This window comes from Dermacentor andersoni, chromosome 2, assembly GCF_023375885.2.
Source record: "Dermacentor andersoni chromosome 2, qqDerAnde1_hic_scaffold, whole genome shotgun sequence".
NCBI lineage: Eukaryota > Metazoa > Arthropoda > Arachnida > Ixodida > Ixodidae > Dermacentor > Dermacentor andersoni.
In genome coordinates, this window is record NC_092815.1 from 145209545 (window position 1) to 145230936 (window position 21392).

The 21392-nt window shown below is 48.2% G+C and overlaps 1 protein-coding gene across 15 annotated transcripts in view; it reads right to left on the bottom strand.

Annotated features, from left to right (window-relative positions):
* LOC126540634 (coiled-coil domain-containing protein AGAP005037-like) overlaps positions 1-21392 on the bottom strand; it is a 592903-nt gene that overhangs the window by 261177 nt on the left and 310334 nt on the right. For all 15 annotated transcript variants that reach the window (XM_055076173.2, XM_055076175.2, XM_055076166.2 and 12 more), the window contains one exon: positions 4777-4928. In XM_055076173.2, coding sequence (XP_054932148.1) covers positions 4777-4928 — 152 coding nt within the window. The remainder of the gene's footprint in view (positions 1-4776; positions 4929-21392) is intronic.

Here is a 21392-nt window from a genome sequence, read left to right on the forward strand (position 1 = left end):
AAGGCGAAGTGTTAGCATCTCCTTGTGTTGGAAATGTTCTTTGGCGAGTATGTTTTTTGCTAAGCTGCATTCAGCGTTCCAGTGAGTACGTTTCCGGGCAAACAACTGTAGTGTTATGTTCCTGCATGCCTCCTCGTAGAACGTAAGCGGTGATGCGATATGCAGCATTTGTGCGCTGCCCCAAAGCTGTCGGCAATCTACACAGACGGTTTAAACGCGGGAAAAGTTTACCGGCTGTTGTAGCACGTGTAGTATAGAACCTTCATGAGCGCGCCATCCGCACGCTACTCGTAACCGGCGAATTCCGTCGGCTGCGTGAGATGGTCGGTTTCTTATGTGTGCGGAGAAGGGGGAGCACAGCGTCTTGGCGTGAGCAGGCTTTCCAACACATGCAAACTTTACGCTTGCACTGCGTTATGGTAGCTGCATGCAGGCTGTTTCACAACACACATGCGAATAGAAAATTCGCGGCGCTTGGCGATGAAACCTGCGTCAAGAGTGGGCGATAAACATGCGCCTTCCGTTCAGCGTGCTAACTATATTTTTTTTAGGAGAACCCAAAGCACGCATTATTGATAAACTCCGGTAGTAATCGTCACGGAAGTGGTTAGAGCACAACAATGTTGTTCTTGAGCGCTTGAAGTTGTTTCGCTTCACAGCAGCCTCCCACTCAGCTGAAAGCTTCTTGTCTTGCAGGAACTAATGGAACATCGGAACATCGTCGCGGCTGCTGGTGTTTGTGCAAGCGTAGGCTGCACAGAACGCCGGCATGATCGGCCTACAAGTTCAATTGATGCTGCGCACGTCAACTACCACTCCTATGTGCACACAAACAAAGGAATGTAGGGTCGAGCGAAGCAGATTAGGACGGCACGCACGCAGAAATAAGCCCGGTCAGGCACGGTCGCGGACACTACGAAGGAGCGGAACACCAGTGTTGACGTCACTAAGCCGCGGTTTCCGGTCTCCGCTCGCATCGTCAGCGTCAGCAGCAGCGCGCGGCGCTCGACGGGGGGTGGAGCTACAGCGCAATTTTAACCGACGATTGCGTCGCTCCTAAGTGAAAAATCCCCCCCAAAATTTCACTTTCATGGTTTACAAGGTTCCCGCATCCGTATATGAGCGTCTTATTGAATTCGACAGACTCTTCAGCTTCTCTTTAATGCGGTAAGAATAGGCGCTCGTAATCGAAAGAAACAGGTAAATGTCAGGCAAAAAATCTGGGACCTGACACTCAGCCACAGAATCTGCGTTCTTACACTTCGTGCTTTCTGAGGACGTTAGACCTACGCCATGCCCCACCAAGAACACTGCCGATCTGTGACTTACCGAATACCATATATTGCCACAAATGACACAATGTGCTGCAATACCGCTAGAGCATTGCATGAACGCATCGCTGCAACTACCTCATTCCTTTTTTATTTAGAATGGCATCAAACGCTTTCCGTGATGTGCTTAACGCGCTGGACGGCAACCAAAATGAAATGGGGCCAACGGAGCGTGCGACCGACCTCGCAGGGCGCACTGGACCGACTAAAGTTTATTTCAAAGCGGCAATGGCAGCGCGAGGCTCACAGCTGCCATTCACAAAAAAAAAAAAAAAAAAAAAAAAAGAGAGCAGACAGGCCATCATGAGTGCGGCACCACTACGGAGTAGAGTCTTCAAAAGATATCCTCGCCATACGGCAGGTGTATACACACTGGTGGTTAGCGGACGACTCGAGCTCAGATAAGCCGTGATAAGAGAGTAAAGCCCAATAAGAAGACGCGTTAAGCGTAGTCCTGCCATTGACTCTAGTTGGTTTCGTAGCCAATAGTATTGTAGAAATTTTCCCTGCGAAGTAGTACAAACTTCGAAAGTAACAAGGTTCTAGGAACTAATTCAAGGCAGCTTCAGAGACAGCGCCAAGCAGCCTTCACGCAGTGAGCACGTGCGAACCTCGACAGCGGAGTCCCGCAGCTGACGTCACATGCTAGAGGGCGCCATTCAGACTTTTCGATGCTAATAAAAAAAATTATGGGGTTTTACGTGCCAAACCCACGATCTGATTGTGAGGCACGCCGTAGTGGGGGACTGCGGAATAATTTGGATAACCTGGGGTTCTTTAACGTGCACTTAAATCTAAGCACACGGGTGTTATCGCGTTTCGCCCCCATCGATTCGCGGCCGCCGTGGCCGGGATTCGATCCCGCGACTTCGTACTTAGCAGCCCAACCCCATAGCCGCTAAGCAGCCACGGCGGGTCTAAGCTAACAAACGCTTCGCATTGCATAAAAGCTCGCACCTTTGACAATCGAGTCCTTTGGGTTCTGCGGCCGTGGGGACACTCCTTGTCACCTGCGCATCGCCATTTATGGCGTATTTTGAGACCACTGCGCGTGCTACTATGTATGCTGAAGCCGCTGCGTTTCATAGAGTGCTTAGTAGGCAGCAGGGTTTTTCATATGAGGTGTCAGACCGCCTTTGTGCATGTCTCCCAGCCGATGAAATGAAGGCAGTGCCATATTCCACGCAGCGCGGGTCAGCCCCTAGGCCGGACGGTTTGCCCACTGAGTTCTATTCCACCTTCTGGGATTCTACTGGTGTCATCTTAGCTCTGTTAGCTAGCGCTGTCTTACATGACGGATAGTTCTTTTTTTTTTTTTTTTGTGACGGCTCATTGCGCTCGTACACATGCTGTCATCCGTTATCGGTTTGTCCAGAGAAATAAAGGCAAACTAAGCTATTCAATGGTGACCACAAAACCTTTACAAATATTTTCACTCGGCGCTTGGAGAACCTAACACCTCGATTACTATGCAAACCTTCAAGGCGCACTCGCTCACTTGCGCAGATCTCTCATTTGTTACGCGTTGCATCCTGGCGCCTGCACTGTTGAGATCAACAGGTGCTCCTTTGGTGTCGTTAGATCAGCAGTAAACGGCGTTGGATCGCCTGGAGCGTGGCTACATATTTAGCGTACACGGTCAGCTTATGACTTTCCGTCAAATTACCTCGAGCTTCTAACGAGTGTCTACACAGATATCCAAAGTGTGCCGTCTTTTTGTTGGACGTAAAAGTACGCTTTTTCTCGACACTCGTGGCGTTTGCGAAAAGTGTTATGGCCAGAACTCCTCACGCTACCCTTGAGCGACCTTGAGGACACTTACGTGCGTGATGTGATTCATCATCAAGTGTAGCGTGCACATGCGGCAGTCTGCTACGTCGTCGCCACTGCAGCGTATGTGTCCCCCTCATTAATTTTACGCAACGGCTGAAAAAACTCTCCTCGGAAATTTTGCTTTGGAAAGGCAAACCAAAAGTCGCATCACGCGGGTTGAGCTGCCTGCTGACACATTCAGACGATTTTAGGGCCCTCGGAAGAGTGTGCTAGTGCAGTGTAGATTACGTGTCCTCAAGAGATCCGCAAGGTGGAAGAAGTTTCATGAAAGGGAGTTTCGTGCCGGGCGAATGAAAATTTTCCCTGTGAAATGCTTTCATGGCCTAGCCACTGTGCTAGACGCACTTGTAACGGAAAGTAGTAAAATCGCAACGGAGGGTACAAACACCAAGCGCTTGTTCCCGGCATCCTGCTTTGTGTTTATTTTGCGCTACTTAAATGTCGATTACAAGAGTTCCTCCTTTTGTTTTTTTAGTTAAGCAGCTCACGGTTCATTCACCCCAACTGTCCCCATGTGTGAAACTAAAGATCTATCACGATGTCCGTGCGTGTAAAGAAGCTTCTTTTTAAAGCTCCAAAGAAGCGGAGCGGGGAAAGGAAAAGAGCGTCGAGAGAACGCCGGACAGAAAATGGCGCAGAAGCTCGAAATGAAGTGGGCCGAGACGCGCGCGATATGTATCGCCGCTTGTGGTTCCGGGACAGCACGTGACCGCGACGTGCAGTGTTTCGTTCCGAGGATCGCGGGGGAGCTTATAAGCGTATTGGACTATCGGTGACGCGTGCCTTCTGCTTGCAGTAATCGAGTTCGCGGAATCGAAAGCGTCATTGGCTTGTTAAGCCACGGGGCTGGTCGGTCAATTGCGCAAGCGCGTAACGTTTCGTGTCCAGCCGACGTGTTTGGCGCTACCGTTGCTGGAAGCGCGCCAGATACCGGATGTTGCATCGGCTGTACACGTCGACGCTTCGCATTGCACCGTTGTCAGCGACGCAAAGCCGCCGGGCGAGCGCACCGCCGCTCGTTTTACGTTGGGGACACGTGAAACCTCTCGGCTGCCGTGTCACATCACCGTAGCTGTCGCGTGTAGTCGGCTGCTACAATGCTGGGCCAAAGCAGCCCACGCGGCATCACAGAATGACGCCACGCGACGCAAGAAAACCGCCGAGGAGAAAGAAGAAGCGGAACACTCCAAGATCGCAACATTCTTCATAGCTTATTTTGCATCTTGGATTATTTGTTTTCTTTTCTTTTTTCGGGTTATCTATTTATTAACCAATTTATCTTATTTTACTTACCGAATCATATTACCACCCGATTCGTGGCCTATCCCCCTCAGTGGGTTTGTGCCATTAACAGAGGCTTCATCATCAACATTCTTTCCGCGAGCACCGGTTGTCTGACTTGGGCATCTTTTTCTTCATACTTTCTAATTGAGCCGTTTGCACTGACGTAGGAGATGTGAAGTAATAAAGCAAGCGTACATAGTTTGTCTCAGCTTCTCGCGCTCTATGGAATCAAGGCGCATTCACACAGCGGTGATCAAGTCGATCATAGCACCCCCTCTTAGATACGCTATTCATCGCTAAGGAACTCGGAGGGTATACGGGCGCTCACCTGTAGCTCCATGATGGAGCGCTGCAGCTGCTGCTCCTGCGTCTCCGGCAGCGAGTGTTGCCTCCTGGGCACGGGCCTGCGCACCGTGTGGCCGGCGACCACGCCGCCACCGCCACCGCCTGACCAGTCGGCCGGACCTTTGCCGCCCGCTGCTGTTGAAGATGTGCGAGGGGGAAAAAAGGGGGGGGGGATAGAAAGAACGCCGATAAGAGGGCAGCACATACATATAAAGGACACGAGCCAATCCTATTCACAAAATTCATATGCCCCCTAACACGCTACGTCATCAAGCGTTGTTTGCTTAAAGCACAATAATGTCAACGGATATGAACATATCAGCTCCTGTGCAAGAACCCATATGTTCCAATAAATGATATGAGATTATTCATGTCATACATACATGATATACATGTCATCATCAACAGCAGCAGGAGCGCGGTTAAGCCCACTCCAGGGCAATGGCCTCTCCCATACTTCTCCAACTACCCCGGTCATGTACTAATTGTGGCCATGTTGACCCTGCAAAGTTCTTTGGGGACATGTGCATATATATATATATATATATATCCCTGTAATGGAGGCACAATTATTGAACTAAGAATCACGTACGCAGTCAAGTATACAAAAATTTGCGGGTCGATCACGTCTATACGTTATCGTTCCTGTAATTCACGCATGCATTTTAACGCAATAACATTAACGGCCCCGTGTCTTAGAAGTTGCGGCGTCAGTGTCGGCCTCGGCGATGTTGTCCGTCTGAGAAAAAAAACATTTCGAACCCCGCATCCCGATCCACGCAGGCCTTCCGTGTGGCGCAGAGGCGTTACTGAACTAATTGAATTTCTCAAAGTAAAATGCGTCGGAAAATTCGTAAAGTACGACTCACACAACCTCCAGGCATGATAGCGTCGGATTGTATATTGAATATACGATAAAACATAATTCTGTTACGCGGAAAGCCAAACACGAACCCCTTTTCCCGATGCCGTTTGAGGTCTGTCTTAGTGGGTGCGGCGCGCCCCTCTCGGTTCCTTCCCACATCTGGAGCTCGCGGCAGCGGCGGCGCCAGCCGTGCGGGGGGTATGAAAGAAAAAGAACCAGAAAGCTCACCCTCTTGCGTCGCATTCGCCGCCAGCGTTTCGAGGAAAACATTAGGGGCTACATAAGCAGCAGTTGCCGGGAAGTGTGAGAACCAGTCGCGGGTCGTTGAATGCCATCGCGTTGAACTCTTAAAACCGAAGCTTAAACGTCCTCCACATTTTCATTCGTCCAGTTCAATAGAAGATCATGAGCCTAGAACGGATGCGCTTTTTAGGTACCTTGAACCGCCTGTAACATCGTGGATAAGCGATGAGAAAATACAGCCTGCGATAGTGTACCATTCGGACTACACATTTTGTCTGGAGTATAGGACATCGCATTGTCAAGATAACTTCAGAAGTTCGAGGCAATGAGGAGGGTGGTTAAGTGTTGGAAAATATAGGCCAGTCAGATGGAGAACGACTGGGGAACCGGCTGAGTTTTAATATGCTTCTGATTTTTTACACGGGGTAATCACTTTTAAGCTCTACGGTTTCTTTAAAAATAACCTGTGGCAGATACCATAATACTTTTCCTTGAGCTGGATTATTTGACTATTCAACTAATCGACCGAAAATCCACTTATTAACTTCTTAGTTACTTTACGATTGCAAGATGTATCGGATCCACTTGAAATAAATTGTCAGGATAACACCAATTTCGAGATATTATTTCCCAAAATTTTGAACGAAACACATGGGCGTTGCAGCTACTTTTGTGCTTCAATGCACAAAATAGCATTTTGTTAAAGGAGTAAGTGGAACGAGAGTGCATTTTACGGCGAGTTTGATGACGCTCCTCTCCCAAATGGCGCCATTCTAGAAATTCATTCCAAGAGTTTACGCCTTGGAAGCTCACCGCCTACAATTGGTAAATTGCTAGATGTGCCGTAAAGCAATTCATTAAAAAAGTTAGTAAGTGAATTTTCGTTAATTAGATGAACATGTGTTGAACTTTAGTTGAACATTTCTCGCGCAAGTAATGTCCGCATCTCTGAATTGGAATCCAGCCCAAGGACTGGAATTATGTTATGTGCAAAAGATGATTTTTGAAAAAAATTCCGTAAAACTTAAAAGTGATCAACCCGTGCAGCTGTTAGCAGAAGTTTGATGCCAGCATAAATGCGAAAGCGATCAGGCGCCTTCCGAATTAAACACCGGATCGCGCTGGCTGTGTCTATCGGATCAACGTGACGCCCAAGAGGCGCATCTGCAAACACAGTAACGGCACAGGGGGCGCGCAAATAGTAATTTTTAAAACCGAATCAAATACGAATCGTGTCGTGCCAGAAGCGAAACGAATATAATATAGGGTTCTCAAATATTCTTTGAATGAGGAGAATCAGTTTCCACCATTATTTTATAAGATGGCGATCACATTCTGCAGTATTCAAAGTGTTAGCAAGTTTCTCTCATTAGACTCGTTACACTGTACCCCCGACGCGTTGGTTAACAGAACCACAGGTACAGCATTATGCCCAAATAAGCAGTTCGTTCGCATACTCGGGACTACTTGCCGTGTGCGAATGATCGTGGTTTAGCTAAAATAGCATTGACTCCTTCGGCGACGTAGCGTGCTCTCCTGTACGTAACTTCTGATGTTTTATGTTTACTATGAACGCGCCATGGATCAAATTTATCACACTTTCGGTCCAAGATTGCGTTTTATCGCGCGTAGGTGACGATTTGAAATGTTCGTGGTTACGAGAACTGACTATTCGATTCGTAAACCGAATCGATTGGATTGGACAAGCTTCGATTCATCGAGTTGGAACGTTCCGAATATTCGCATACCCTTAGAAGGGAAGCGCACACATATTAACTGGCGGGAAAGAAAGCCAAAGAACATGTTAACTTTATATATATATATATATATATATATATATATATATATATATATATATATTAGTGCCACCTACAGCGCCATTATAGAGCAATGGGTAGCCCGCGCGCTTTGTTTGTAAGCACCAGCAATGAAAAAAAAATGAAGAAAGAAAAATAGTTACGCTATCTTTTATAGCATTTCATATTTCCCGCAAAAGTTGGTGCTTCGTCGTCGCATTCGTGCTCAGTTGCGCTGTTTCGCAAGTTTATCGTAGAACGTCCAACTTGGTTGTCCAACGTGGCCGTCCAACTCGGTGCCGAAAGCGAAACACGCGAAAGCAGTGTCAGGTCTCGTGTTGAGAGCGACGCGCATCGGAGGCGTTTCACTGCTTTTCTCTCTCTCACCTATCGCATCGATTTGCCCCTCCCCCAGTACAGGGTACCCAACCGAAGATAATCTCTGGTTATAACCTCCCTGTCTTTCCTTTGCCTTTCTCTCTATCTTTTTGTACCTCGCTGCATTTCCTCGCCACCATGTTCGCCCGTTTTCGCGTTCTCTGCCCGTCAGCGACGCGAACCAACCAATCTCCTTCTCATCGTGAAGTTCCCGGACGTGTTCCCTCACGTGGTGCCTTCGACGTTACCGAGTTCTAGGGGGCCTCCAGAGACCAACATCGCGTAACAAACGCTGGTGTTAACAAAGCAGCGCTCCTGCCGCATGCTGTATACGAAGCCTGTTTAAAACGTTAGCGATCGTTTTAGTTAACGCGCGCCAGCCGAAACACTGAATCTGGAAGGCTCATGCGCATATATTTAGTGGCATGCGCTACGTGCTACCGCTCAGAAAAAACTTTACTATATTTAAAGTTGTAGCTAGCTATTTTACGTTCCCTTTCGCGAACATGCGACGCCTGCGTTTGGCGATTTTATTTCTTGGGCGAATGGAGAAAGTTAAAGGAGCACAAGATCCGCTTTAAGGTTGTGCGTTAGGAGCAGTTGATTCTCGTTCTTCCTTTCTTTCTTTTATTTCTCAATTTTTTTTTTATTTTCTTGCGGGGGCGGATTACACGTAAAAACGCTTCTCTTTCATTCATCTCTTGCGCCAAACTGGCAAGCCAAGATGAAGTGAAAGGTTTACGAAAGCCGTATTTCGTTAAAAATGACGACGTTGATTCATGTTGGCCAAGAATGTCTCATTCCAGCAATGTGTCAATAAGTTTCTCTTATAAGAAAGTGACGTTTCCACACATCTACAATGTGGCGGTGAAGAAAGCTCTAGCAGAGGCGGCGAAGAAGAACCTCACGATAGCGCGTCGGATTCACCGTAGTGTGAGCACATGTACTGACAAACCACTGCTCATAACATTGAGGCTTCTCGGTTCAAATCGACAGCACTTGAACCCGAACATCGTACGAACTACCTCCATGAAGTCGTGTTTTTGTTACACAAAACGAAACCCGCTCGTAATGTAACCAGCGGGGTCACTCAGGATAATCCTGAATCAAGCCTCCCAGGTAGCTGCAGAGATAATCGCCAAAACTTCAGCTAATATAACTAAGAGCCTGCAAAACTTCGTAGTCTCCACACGTGCGTTACTGCAAGCGGATCACACCTTCCAAGTTTGGGAGTATCTTCGAGCCCATCCCACCAGTCGTGATTTTCACGCTCAGTGAATGAAACACGCAACATCCTAAAGAGAAAGAAATCGGAATCGGAAGATCACCTTCGTTACTCACTCAAGAAGAAAACATGCCGTTTTTGTGTATGTCTGACACCGGATGAGGGGGCAAATTTAGTCATACAAGGGGGACGGGGAAAGGGAGGGGGAGTATACTCTCGAGACCAGCTGCAGGGTGTAGATGCAACCGGTGTAGATGCAACGAAAAAGACGCAACCTCACAGCGGAGCGTGGTATATAAATTTCTCCTGTCACAGTGGGGGAAGTGGACAAACGGCCACGCGAGGCCCGGAAGTGACTCGCGGGCGCCAGCGTCCCATGGGAGGAAGGAGGAGGAGGAGGAGGAGGAGGAGGAGGAGGAGGAGGCGACGCCAGCCACCACTTGTTCCCGCACTTCTGTCGAGAGACCATGCATACACCTCTATACGAAGTGGATAGAGAGAGGGAGTTCTCAGCCGGAGAAGCAAAGGGTTACATGACGTCTACGTGGCCGCAGGCAGCCGGAGCCAGAAGGGTTGTGGAGAGAGAGAAAGGGAATCAGCTTTAAGCAGAGCTCCAGGGTCTGGGCCCCCAACTCTCTTCTTGCTTTTTTCTGCCCATCCCGGGTCCGCTGCCGAAAATAGCCCGCGAGGGCCGAGCAGCCATACCCTTTCTGCGTGTCCGCGAGACAGATGGACCCGGCCCGTCTGGTGGAGCCCGTTATTCGGTACAGCGGTGCAAAAGGCTTGGACAACCCAAAAAAAAAAAAAGAAAAGAAAAGAAATAAAAATAGAAGAAATATATAGGTCCCGGGGTAAGTGAGAAATGGGAGAGGTGATTCGCCCGGAAGAAAAAGAAAGGAACTCTCGTCGTGTTCTAAAGATCAAAAAGAAAAGAAGAAAAGAAAAGAACGAAAACTCCAATTTTCTTTATCATTATATAACTGTAGGTACCGCGGGCCACTTCGTTAATGATATCAGCGCATAAGCCCCGTTCTAGCGGTGCAGATGTGGTGGCAGCGACTGAATAGAACAGCCTGGCGCACGAATGTGTGACTCGCGTTTTCAATATTGCGACGTTTCTGCATCCCCACAAGGCGCTTGACTTAAAGAATCCAAGGTGGTCAAAATTAATCCGAAGGCCCCCGCCACGTTTTGCCTCAGAATCAGGTCGTGATTTTGGCTCCTGAAAGCCCAGAAGTAAAAAAAAAATGAAAGAAAAATAAAAGAAGCCGCCTATTAAAGACGCTAATATTATCGCAGAACCTTAATTGTGAATAAAGTGAAAGCGCGCAGTACTGTCCCTCCGTAGCATGAACCGCATGGTGCCAGTAAAAAACGTCCTCGTTCAATTCTTCGCTGATGCATCTTTCAGTTCCGGTGTGTTTTTCTATACACGAAAAAATTCCGACATGTTCTTGAATCGCGCCACCCTCCTGGTGTTTTGAGCCAACGAGAGAAAACACACGTGGGCGCCCGATGAAGCAGTAAAGAGCGGACAAGACGGCAAATATGAACATATCTACAGTGCTGTGCGAAGATGGAGCTGAAAGGGGAAGGGCATAATAAATGTACGCCGGCAGTAAAGATAGAACTTTACTGAGTGCAAGCGGTACCTCAGCGACGGAAACGCACTTCTCCTGCAAGCCCGCTCCAATTCCGTGCGTGCAAGTAAAGTCACTTTTGTCTACCAAGTCATAATGTGCACTGTTCCTGTCGCTGACTTCCTGAAAATTAAAATATTTATTCAGGCGCATGAGAAGCCTCTTCCTTCCAAAAGCTGTTTGCCAACTTTACGCAGATGCTTCCTCGTCCGATGCGCTTGGTTTTCATACACAACGAAGTGGTTTGTCCCAGACTGCTTAAAGATCGCTGCTAATGCAAAGTCACATTTCTCTCGTTGTAATCTGGCGCAGTCTCTATAAGTGAATCCTCGGAGAGTATACTAAGCTATATGGTGCAAGTTTGATTTGAAATAAATCATTGGCAATTAATTTTCTACTGGCCATCTCAAGCACTCGCGCAGAGCCATTCGGAGACAAGGCAGTGTGGCTTGCTTCTAAAAAAAAGATTAGGCCAACTCCAAGTCGCATACGGTGAATTTCGAAGCCTCGCTTGCACATAAGCTTTCTCTAACGGGACGTACATTAGCTTCAAAGAATAACAATACATTGCACGTGAAAGAAATCCATGCTCTAAGACACACGTTTAGCAAAGCCATGTTTGCGCAAGAAAGACGTGGTATCTATCAAATAACATATATGCGTCTTCTGGGACGCATGCATGTGGAAAAGTATAGAAGTGGATAAGTCACGTACTGACCGCAACTACCTGAGCAACGGTTACAATGACGAGAATGCAAGCAAACGTGCGCAAAAACAACAGAATGCAGCCGCCTGCCGGGCGCCCAGTTAACTTGGAACGGTTACTTTGACTCCTGCAAATTGGAGGGCTGATAGCTGGGTGGGAGTGAGGTGCGGATGCACTGATATAAGCTATCTGTTCCTACTTGCTCAGTGTATGGCATGTTTTACTTTCGTCTTTGTGGCCTGACATCTTGCTGTGTCTTTATTCTTTCCTTCCGTTCTCCTTCAACTTCCCTTTCGGTCCCCTTCTTCCTAAAGAGTAGGGATGAAATGTGCCCCCCTCGGTGGCAGTTGCCAGCCTGCCCTTTTCCTGTTTCTCTATCTGCGCAATATATGCGGGTTATCACATAAAAAAAAATAATAATATAAACTATGCAGCAGCACAAGAACTGCGCTAGCCTGTTCCTTTTCTGAGTTTGTGTCCAGCCTTGTCGCGCCGTCTGTACCAATGACTCCCGAAAGCAGCGCGAATATTTACGACAAGAGGTGCGACTCGCTTCGCAGTAACGGTCCCATAGCGTTCTCCATACTGCTCGCAACTGACTCGACAAGGCGCGAGACGCGCCGCGCCGGGATGCAGTAAAAGTAAGCAAACAAAGGCAAGAAAGAAAGAAATGAAGCGTGCAGCGGCGGCTGTGAACGAGCAGCCACTACCACGCTTCAAGGGCCGCCCAAAACGGAAGCCGCCTCCATTGAGCCACTCTGGCGCTGGTGCGCCGCCAGCGTGACGCGAACAGGCTCGCACTTGCGGCCAATTGAGTCAGCGGGCCCGGCACGTGCCTTACGAGGGCTCTGGGGGCCGAAACGCGTTATATTCGTACTCTCCACCGGGACTCCGGCACAGAGCTCTCTGGTATCAATGATTACGTGAATGACGAAAGCGAAAGTGCCGCCTTTCTACCCGTCCAGGCCTTCTGTCGCGTGGAGTAGCATTTTCGAAGGCGTACTTCCTTTGTCGTTGGAATGGCCGGCAGCCCACTTTGTGACTCACGCTGGCGCAAGGGTCAAACGCGTGTCCTCGCTTCAACCCGCAAAGAGCAGCGCTCCTATCCTCGCGTGGAGGAGAAACAGAAAGCAACATTCTTGGACACTGGCCTACATTGACATCAACGCGGACCCCTAGAAATGCGCGGCTGCGTTATCCGAACGTTACCGGATTGTGCGACAAAGCGTAACTGAGCGACGCTGTGCATCGTGTGTGTACGTTTCAGTGGGACGTTGGCACTGTGCATGACTATGTGGCGCCTGCACAGAGTGTGCGACAGCACCCATACAGAGAGTTTTATATTGCACATACTTGGCATATATTTCTCTCCCTTTTTCTATCCTTTTTCACCGTCTCCAGTACACGGTAGACAACCGAAGATATCCGCAGGTTAGCCTACCCGTCATTCCTTTGTATTTATCTCACTTTTTCCCGCGTCTCTCTCTCTCTCTCTCTCTCTCTCTCTGCCATAGAGTATTAGTTTAAGCATAGTCTATCGAGAAATGCGGCACTATGAGTTTCCGTGCACCGCACCTACGTTTTACACCCACTCCAACAAAGAAAGCATAAACGAAAGGTGCTTCCTTGCTTCGACTCCCAGTTTCGATACACGCCCTTATGCTGTTAATCTTTTAATAGCAGGCTGTCTAGCTGCACTACTCCAATGGGCGCACTTCTAGAGCAAGATTCTGAAGATGTTGGTTGCGACACATAATCTGGTTCACTAAATTTCATATCGAGTGGATAAATTTAGTCTTAGAGGTACAATAAAGGAAAATAGTAAATTAAGAAGTCTTAGGCCATTATGCTTCATGAATGGCAAAATGTCCCCTTTTACAGTGAGGAGGGCACTTAGGCAGATAGAAAAGCCGCAAAAGCATAATCTGGGTGGTGACGCTGCTATGAAGTTTGCCTCCATGGTTAATCAAAACCGTCGTAGATTTCTACATTTGCTTGATGCTATAGTGAACTGTTTTTCATTGGTGAAGCACTACATTGCATTCTAAAGAAAACAATCACTCTACCTGAACGCAAGCTTCGAGAACTTATCTGGTGCCAAAATGGCCCGAATACAAGAACAAAAATTTTTAATTTGTTAAGTTCTCATACGTACGGGCACTGAGGTACCGAGGAGGAAATTATAAAGAAAAGTGGGGTGTTTAATGTTTCAATTATTTACAAATATTTTTAATAGATAATGAGTAAAAAATCTGAAGAAAAAAAATACTGCACCATTGTAAACTGTTTCGATCGGGTCGCGTAAGAACAAGAGAGAAGGGAAAGGCAGGAATGTTGACCAGGCTGAGCCCTGTACGCAACCCTGCACTGGGGAAAGGGGTCTGAAAGATGCGAAGGAGGAGGGAAGTTCACACTTTGCACTAGTACACACAATCAAGCGTCCATCGCCGAGTCGATCAAAAGCGGTCATATAGGCTGATGCGTTCCAAGAAAAGCAGCAGCGCTTTTGCGGCTTTGTACATCGCTGACGCACAAGGCCACGGTCCCAAGGTCTTCTCTTCTGTGAAAGGCCTTCCATCCAAGTGCCCTAAAGCTGTCCTAAGGGAAATCCTCCCATCTTCGTATGTCGGGTAATCACAGAGGAGGTGTCCGATCATTGCTTCTGCACCGCATGTGTTAGGGAATCTACTTAATTATGGCTGATTGTCTGTCACAGTTCTGTAAGTCTGAAGGCGCCCACATGTCCGACCTTGATTTCTTTTTATGGCCAACCCGTAACTTTATTTGATCACGTAGCAAACGTCTTGCATCTGCGATCCGCAAAGCTGATGTACCCGAAGTGTGCAAGCCAGTACACGTCAGCGTAACCATCCCAATAGTGCAAAAGAGCAGCTTTCACAGATTGTAGATGAAAATTCCCAACGCTGCCAAGACTCTTGGAGCCAATAAACAAGTGGCTTATTTATTACAAAAATGCCAACATCTTGCCATAAGTTTCGGAAATATTGTGCCGCATATATCCACGTCTACCGTTCCCTTTACTTCCGTGTGGATAGGATAGCTTGGTATATTTTTACAGTGTTTCCCAAATTTGCAGGGAGGAGGGGGAAGCTATTTTTCTATGTTCTTCTTCTTTTTTCACTCCTTCAAAGTTTCCGGAAATTTAACATCATTGCGCGCGCCAACTCATCCGGACACATCTCGCCGCACTACAACATCACGAACTTCGAGTCGCGCGCGCGTCCCAACTTGACGGCAGGGTGCGGTGCTGCTCTCTCTCTCTCTCTCTCTCTCTCTCTCTCTCTCTCTCTCACTCTCCGCGTCAGTTGCGTGCAAATGGTGCACGAATGAATGGGCCTTGGTGCCGCCATCATCGCAGATGCGTCGCCTGGTGCGCGTAAACGGAGACGCTCTGAACATTTGCTGTAGCGCGGCGCGCGTTCGCTGCAGCTCGTCAAGCGCTGTTTGACGAGCACTCGTCCACGCGATGTGTCCCGTCGACAGCGTGGATAGCGTGCCTCCTCTGGCCGCAGTGGATCCGCCCGCGTACGAGATAGGGCGCACTGTGTAGCAGCCTGAGCAACTTCGCCGATCGATCGGGATTGATGGCGTGCCAATATACGGGAGGTAGAGGGATTCGCACCCGCGAGGCAGCGAGCGGGCGAAGCGCGATTTGTCGCTTGCTCTTCCCGCGTGCCGTTCGCAGAGCATGCAGCTTTGCCAGAAGAGCTGTCGGCTCCAAGCACTCGCTTCCTTTCTATGGGTGTCACTTTCTCGTCATCCTTCCTCCTTTCCCGCACTGCTCACTGATGATCGGGTGTCAGCCGCGCGCTAGACAGCTACCTTCCTCTTCTCTGTTAACTGATATATATATATATATATATATATATATATATATATATATATATATATAAAGCTTTAGCGTGTCCGGTATTCCGCTAAGCGCAGGAAGATCGGGCGGAATAGCGGGTGAGCAAGCCTGAATGGCTTGCACGGTGCAGCCACTTGGTGGCGCAAAACTCAACTAGACAAATACTGAAGTAATGCTGCAGTTGGCAAGTGTATTCGCGATTACACCACTGCCGAAAATTTACGCCATCAGCGAAGCAGAACACACTTGTTTGCTGCAATATTAGCTCTGTGTTTGTCTTGTTGAGGTCTGCACCGCTAAGTGACTGCACCGTGCGGGCCACTCAAGTTTGCGCCGCTGCCCATATATGGCAGAAGGCCCAGTCCGCCTGCATTTAGCGGAACGCCGCACACGCCACACCGGATAGCGGCTGCGAAGCTTGCGTCAACGTTGTTAGTCTGCGGTGCAATAGTCTATAGCGGCGTAAGTGAGAGTGTATACGTACTGAGAAGTAACGAGACTGCAACGTTTGACGTTTAACGCACCTACACTCCTTGCAAAGACAATGATGGACTGCACCTGCCAATCAAGACGCTGGTAAACGCCCGCTGAGCTCGCAGTGAACTAATTCTGCCCGAACAACTTGCACGCTACTGGCTTATAAATAAGCACCACTCAACAAGCGTTTTCCTCAGATGCGTTCAATTGAACATTAATGCTTCCGCATTCACAACTCATAAGACGTGCTTAGATATCCGCGGATTTTTTTTTTTTCCATAGCAATTGCGCAGATGCTCGAGCTAGGCCCAGTCCCGCCGACAGCACCACCGCTGTAGTGCTGTCGCGCTATTGACGGCGCATGCGCGGCTTGAGCGTGCAGGCATAAAAGACGTTTTAGCGTGCAGGCATAAAAGAGTGTTTTAGTTGAGCGTGTTTACGCTCCGCTAAGCAGTTAAGAGGAGCAGAAGCGCGAATGCGCATGCGCCGTCCGCTTAGCCGTAAGCGCAATAGCGGAGCGAGGAACACGGTCCGCTTTAGAAGCTGCCTGAGCGGAGCGTGCCGCGCAGCACTTTGGCTAGCGTTGGCGTCCGAACGGATTGGATTGGATGCCGAAAGCAAGCGCACTGGCTAACACGTGGCGTTCCCCAAGACGGCGCTTTATTTTCCATTGGATAAAATGGACCGGTAACGCATTACAAGCGCACGTCTAGATACTTCATGGAAAAACAAGTTATATATATACATATATACGTTTTACGGTATAAGAGTGATCATAAAGTGTTTTTATTTTCTTTCATTACCCTGAATTTAGCCAGGGGGCGCTGCAACTACGAAAGGTCCGCTCCGCTCCGCTAAACGTGTAACCAAAACGTGAAAATCGCCCGCCGCTCCGCTGTGGCTTAGCGGGGCCGCTCGGAGCGGAGCGTACCGTAAAGACGCTCAACTAAAACACTCTAATGACTGAGGCACCGCCAACGCTCCGCTAAATCGGCTCGGCGGTGGAGCCAGGCCAGCATTCTGTCGCACACTCGCGCGCTAACACCTGACGCACACCAGCGTTTCTACTGAGCTCAAATGTGGATGCACTGGTCCGAACTCGAGGTACCGCAAAGGTCAAGCTATTTCATATCTCGCTGGGCGCTGACTACCGCCGTTGCCTTTTCTTCAAGTCTCGTGTTTTGCTTGCGGTAAGTTCCCAAAATCATGAATCACCAAGTGACCTACACCCACAATCTGCTAGGTCTCATCTCGTGCACTATCGAGGTGTGACGCCAGCAATGTACCACTGGCGGCATTCGACATCACACCAGCAGTGTGAGACGCCTGTTAGTTGCTGCAGGGCCACTGTTCCTTCTATCCAGCAGCAGTTGCCTTGCGTGCAGCTGTGCGCGAACATGTCGCGTCCGCGTATGTTTAGAAGCAACGCTATCCGAGTAGTTCAAGCACGATGCTAAAACTTGCTATCGCTGTCAATGCTTCGACCTTCGTATGAAAGTGCCAGAGTTTTTTAAGGAAGAGGCTCCAGTGGATACAGTACAAAGAAGTGGAAGACGTACAGCGCGTTCGCACGTTATGCACAAACTTCAGTCATATTAGGCTACACTACAATTACTATGTTAAAAGACATACACTGTTAGAAGACTAGACTAGTATTATTGTTAGCGTATTACAGCTTTCATTTAAGGAAACATGTTGTAAAGGGCTATTCGAAACGTTTAAAAAAAGAAAACGAGTGGAGGTTACGCAAGATAGCTTATAACTGTACCTCTGCTGGCGGAATAACTGCCACGTTAGTCAAAATGACAGTAATGTATAATATAATGGCATAAGTGTTTCTTAGTTATGCGAAGGATAAACGGAGTCGCAGTTCTTGTAGTTTTGTGTATTCACGTTTTGTAATGTCCAAATAAACTCCCGTTTGTGCTAAGAACGTAGTGTAAATGATGTTTTTCGAAATAATATACCTAATTCATTCAAGCTTGTTGCGTGACACGATAAACTCAGAGTTTAATTAGCAAAGAGCTTACGCGACCCAACATTATGCACAAGATACACACCCGGGGTTCCCATATAGTCACGCTTCGCCAAAAGGCGAGAAGTTAACACGCAACAGTTAACATAAATGCGCCGTTAAAACCGTCAAAAGAAATGTCCGACGGGAAGTGTGCGTGCACGAATCAAGACTTCCGTCACTATGAGATGCATCAATTCAGTCTCTTGCAGGAATGTGCGTAACACTCGAGACACTTGCTCGTGCACTATCTGCGGTCCCACTGGGAATGTCCGCCACTCCCGTGAGAAAGCCCTCTTGCCATGTTGTGCAGAAGACTACTCCTTACAGAACAAAAGCACTTGAAGAACCAGGTGAACGGCTCTTCATCACCAACTGCGCTGCAGACAGCGCTACAGATATTTATCATTATTTTCTTGCATGCCGATGCGGCTTCCGTGTCCTTGTGTTCGTAACACAGGGCTTACGCGGCGGTGCCAGGAGCAAACAGAAGCGGCGAGAAATTTAGCTTTCACTGTTGGCTGCCGTCAAAGCGTTTGACTGGCAAGAGCATCTACGCTATCGTTGCCAGGGGCACGAACGTGTCAGGGTATCCGCTGAAACGTTACTTTTCATACGTTCTTTCGCCCTTTCTTCTTTAAGTGAAGGGATCTGCTGACGACACAACCTGTTTGGAGGCACGCCAGGCGACCGTTCCCCAGTTGCCCGCTTCAATTCCGCGAGTGTGCGATGGCGTTCTACGCGGGTGCATTCCTCAGTTTAAAAGCAGCAGCAATGGCGACGATCTCTGCAATAGTAGAAGAGACCAGGAGCTCCACGCGGTCAGACCATGTAGCTCCGAGAGGCGGGATCTGATACCGAGCGAGACAGCTTTCAGAATCTACGTTGACCGACCCGTCTGAGTAAGCATACAGGTGTTTGGGGTAATTTACACACAAGTGCTCGAGCACCAAACAATGGGCCTCAAAAAAAAAAAAAAAGGCCTCAATCGTATTTAGTTGAGCCCGAGAACATAAGGTTAGGCGGATCAATTCCTTGCCTTCGTTTAGAATACTCTTGAGACTGGATACAACTAGTTTACTTAGCAGGGGACATGCGACTACAACCGACTGCCATTGGGAGAGTAACCAAGGTGATGTTGAGCAGCAGAGGAGGTGCAACTTGATCCAGGGAGAAAATTCCCCAAGGGGGATACGAAGAAAGATGCGTCGCTTCTCGCTAATACGCTTCTAAGGCGTACGCAAACAGCCCGGTCAGCGATGAAAGTGGGTTTGAAACGCAAGACGTTGCCCGTGATTCCCAAAGCTTGCAGTCAACTGACTAAAGACGCAGTCACTGGCCATAAAAAAATGGCAGTGGAAACAGCAAGAATTGAGAGACCATTTCCGCTGTATAGTACGCTCACTGTGACTTATAACATCTAGTACACTGTATTGAGCACATAGCCGCTCTCTACAGCCAGATATGCCTAGCGGAAGTTTCTCTTCTCCCTTCACAAACCGATATAACGTTGATGTAGACTACGATTCCCATGATCTCTAGGCAAGAATTAGGGAGACGGGGCAACATGAGGCTAAATCAGCGACAGAGAGCTGAAAAACGGAGAAACCTACAACGTACATGCAAGTAAGAAGGAGACGGGATGAAGCTGCATGTAACAACTGAAATTTTATAATTGGAAATCCCAAACATACAACCTCCAGCGTGTGCCAGGGACAATCGCAATACCAATGCGAGAACGCTAACGTACAAACAAATAGCCTGATGGGCTATCACTCTTAACTCGAGAATTCTAATTGCTTGACGCTGATGCGTAAGGACGTCGCGTTCACGGGCCCCGAATGCAGATAATAAATTAAATATGCTTCATTTACCATCTGCCCTTAACGCTGAGTTCACGGCTCTCGGAACATTCATCAATAAATGCGCAGTCAGCCGTGGTTGCTCAGTGGCTATCGTGTTCGGCTGCTGAGCACTAGGTCGCGGGATCGAATCCCGGCCACGGCGGCCGCGTTTCGATGGGGGCGAAATGCCATAACATCCGTGTACTTAGATTTAGGTGCACTTTAAAGAACCCCAGGTGGCTGGAATTTCCGGAGTCCTCCACTAAGGCTTGCCTCATAATCAGAAAGTAGTTTTGGCGCGTAAAGCCCCATATTTTAATTTTTATTTTTAGACTTCTGCAACTCACAGAAGTAATCACCGCTCAAGTACACAATAAATTCGACAAGGCAATATCGAACGCAAGCCAAGGCAATCAACAAAGGCAGCGATAGCCCGCCAATGACAATGATAGCGACAACTCTGTGGCGACGGTGATGGCACGACGATGCCAATCAAGGCTTGACGACAACTCCGCTGACGACATGACGCCGATTTTAGACGATGCGGAAATGGGATCAAATCATGGGGAAAAAGGAGGAACGAAGCGCTCTTTTCTAGATAAACGTGATACTGATTCGTGCGACAGACGCTAGGAAAGCTGAATGAAATTTCCTTAACCACTTGCGCAGTAAATAGCAAAGAGAGAGTGAGAGAGAAATAAAGAGAAGAAGAAAAAGGACAGACGAAGACGGTGCACCCTGAAGACCACCTGTAAGCGCAAGCGCAATAAAGATAGACTCAATAAAACAGACAGCAGACTTGTGCGACCTTAGCAGATGCACGTTCAATTTCCAGCCAAGCGACTTATTTCGAAGAGTTGCATTAACAGATTCAGTTGCCGGTAATTAAGCCAGACATTATAAAACGTTGCCTGCATATGACTCTCCCGTTTGAAACGCTGTTTGCATGTAGCGCGTTCGAGCGCTTCATTAAGGAATCTTTAGCAAAGGCCGTACTTCACCTACACGCATCGCACGTCGCGTGCAGATCAGCCATGATGATGCCCGCGTTTTCGCCAAATTAAGGCTCAGTGGTAATTCTAGTTCACCCGGACAGCAAGCTAAGCTAAACTCTATGCCATTCGTGAAACAGTATTATATATATATATATATATATATATATATATATATCAAGGCGTAACGACTGCTGCTTTCTACATTTCTTGGTGCAACGTCGCGCAATAACTAGTTTTCAACGAAAATATGAGGACGCACGATACAAGACAGAGAGTAAACCATCTTTATTATTGATATGTAAACGGCGAGAGCAGTGTGGGAGGAACCCTCAGTCCAGGGTCCCTAAGATGATTCCGGCGATGTTTCGAGCCCGTTGTATCACAGCTCGGAGGACCTCGGGAGGTCCGTCGCGGAGGGCATCGTCCCACAGCTCTTTGTTGCGTAGGGGGTAAAGGAGAGTTGGCAAGGGAGGAAAGAGGTTTGCAGTGCACTCAATCGTGACGTGGAAGATTGTGGGCGAGCTGCCACAGCCAGGGCAACGATC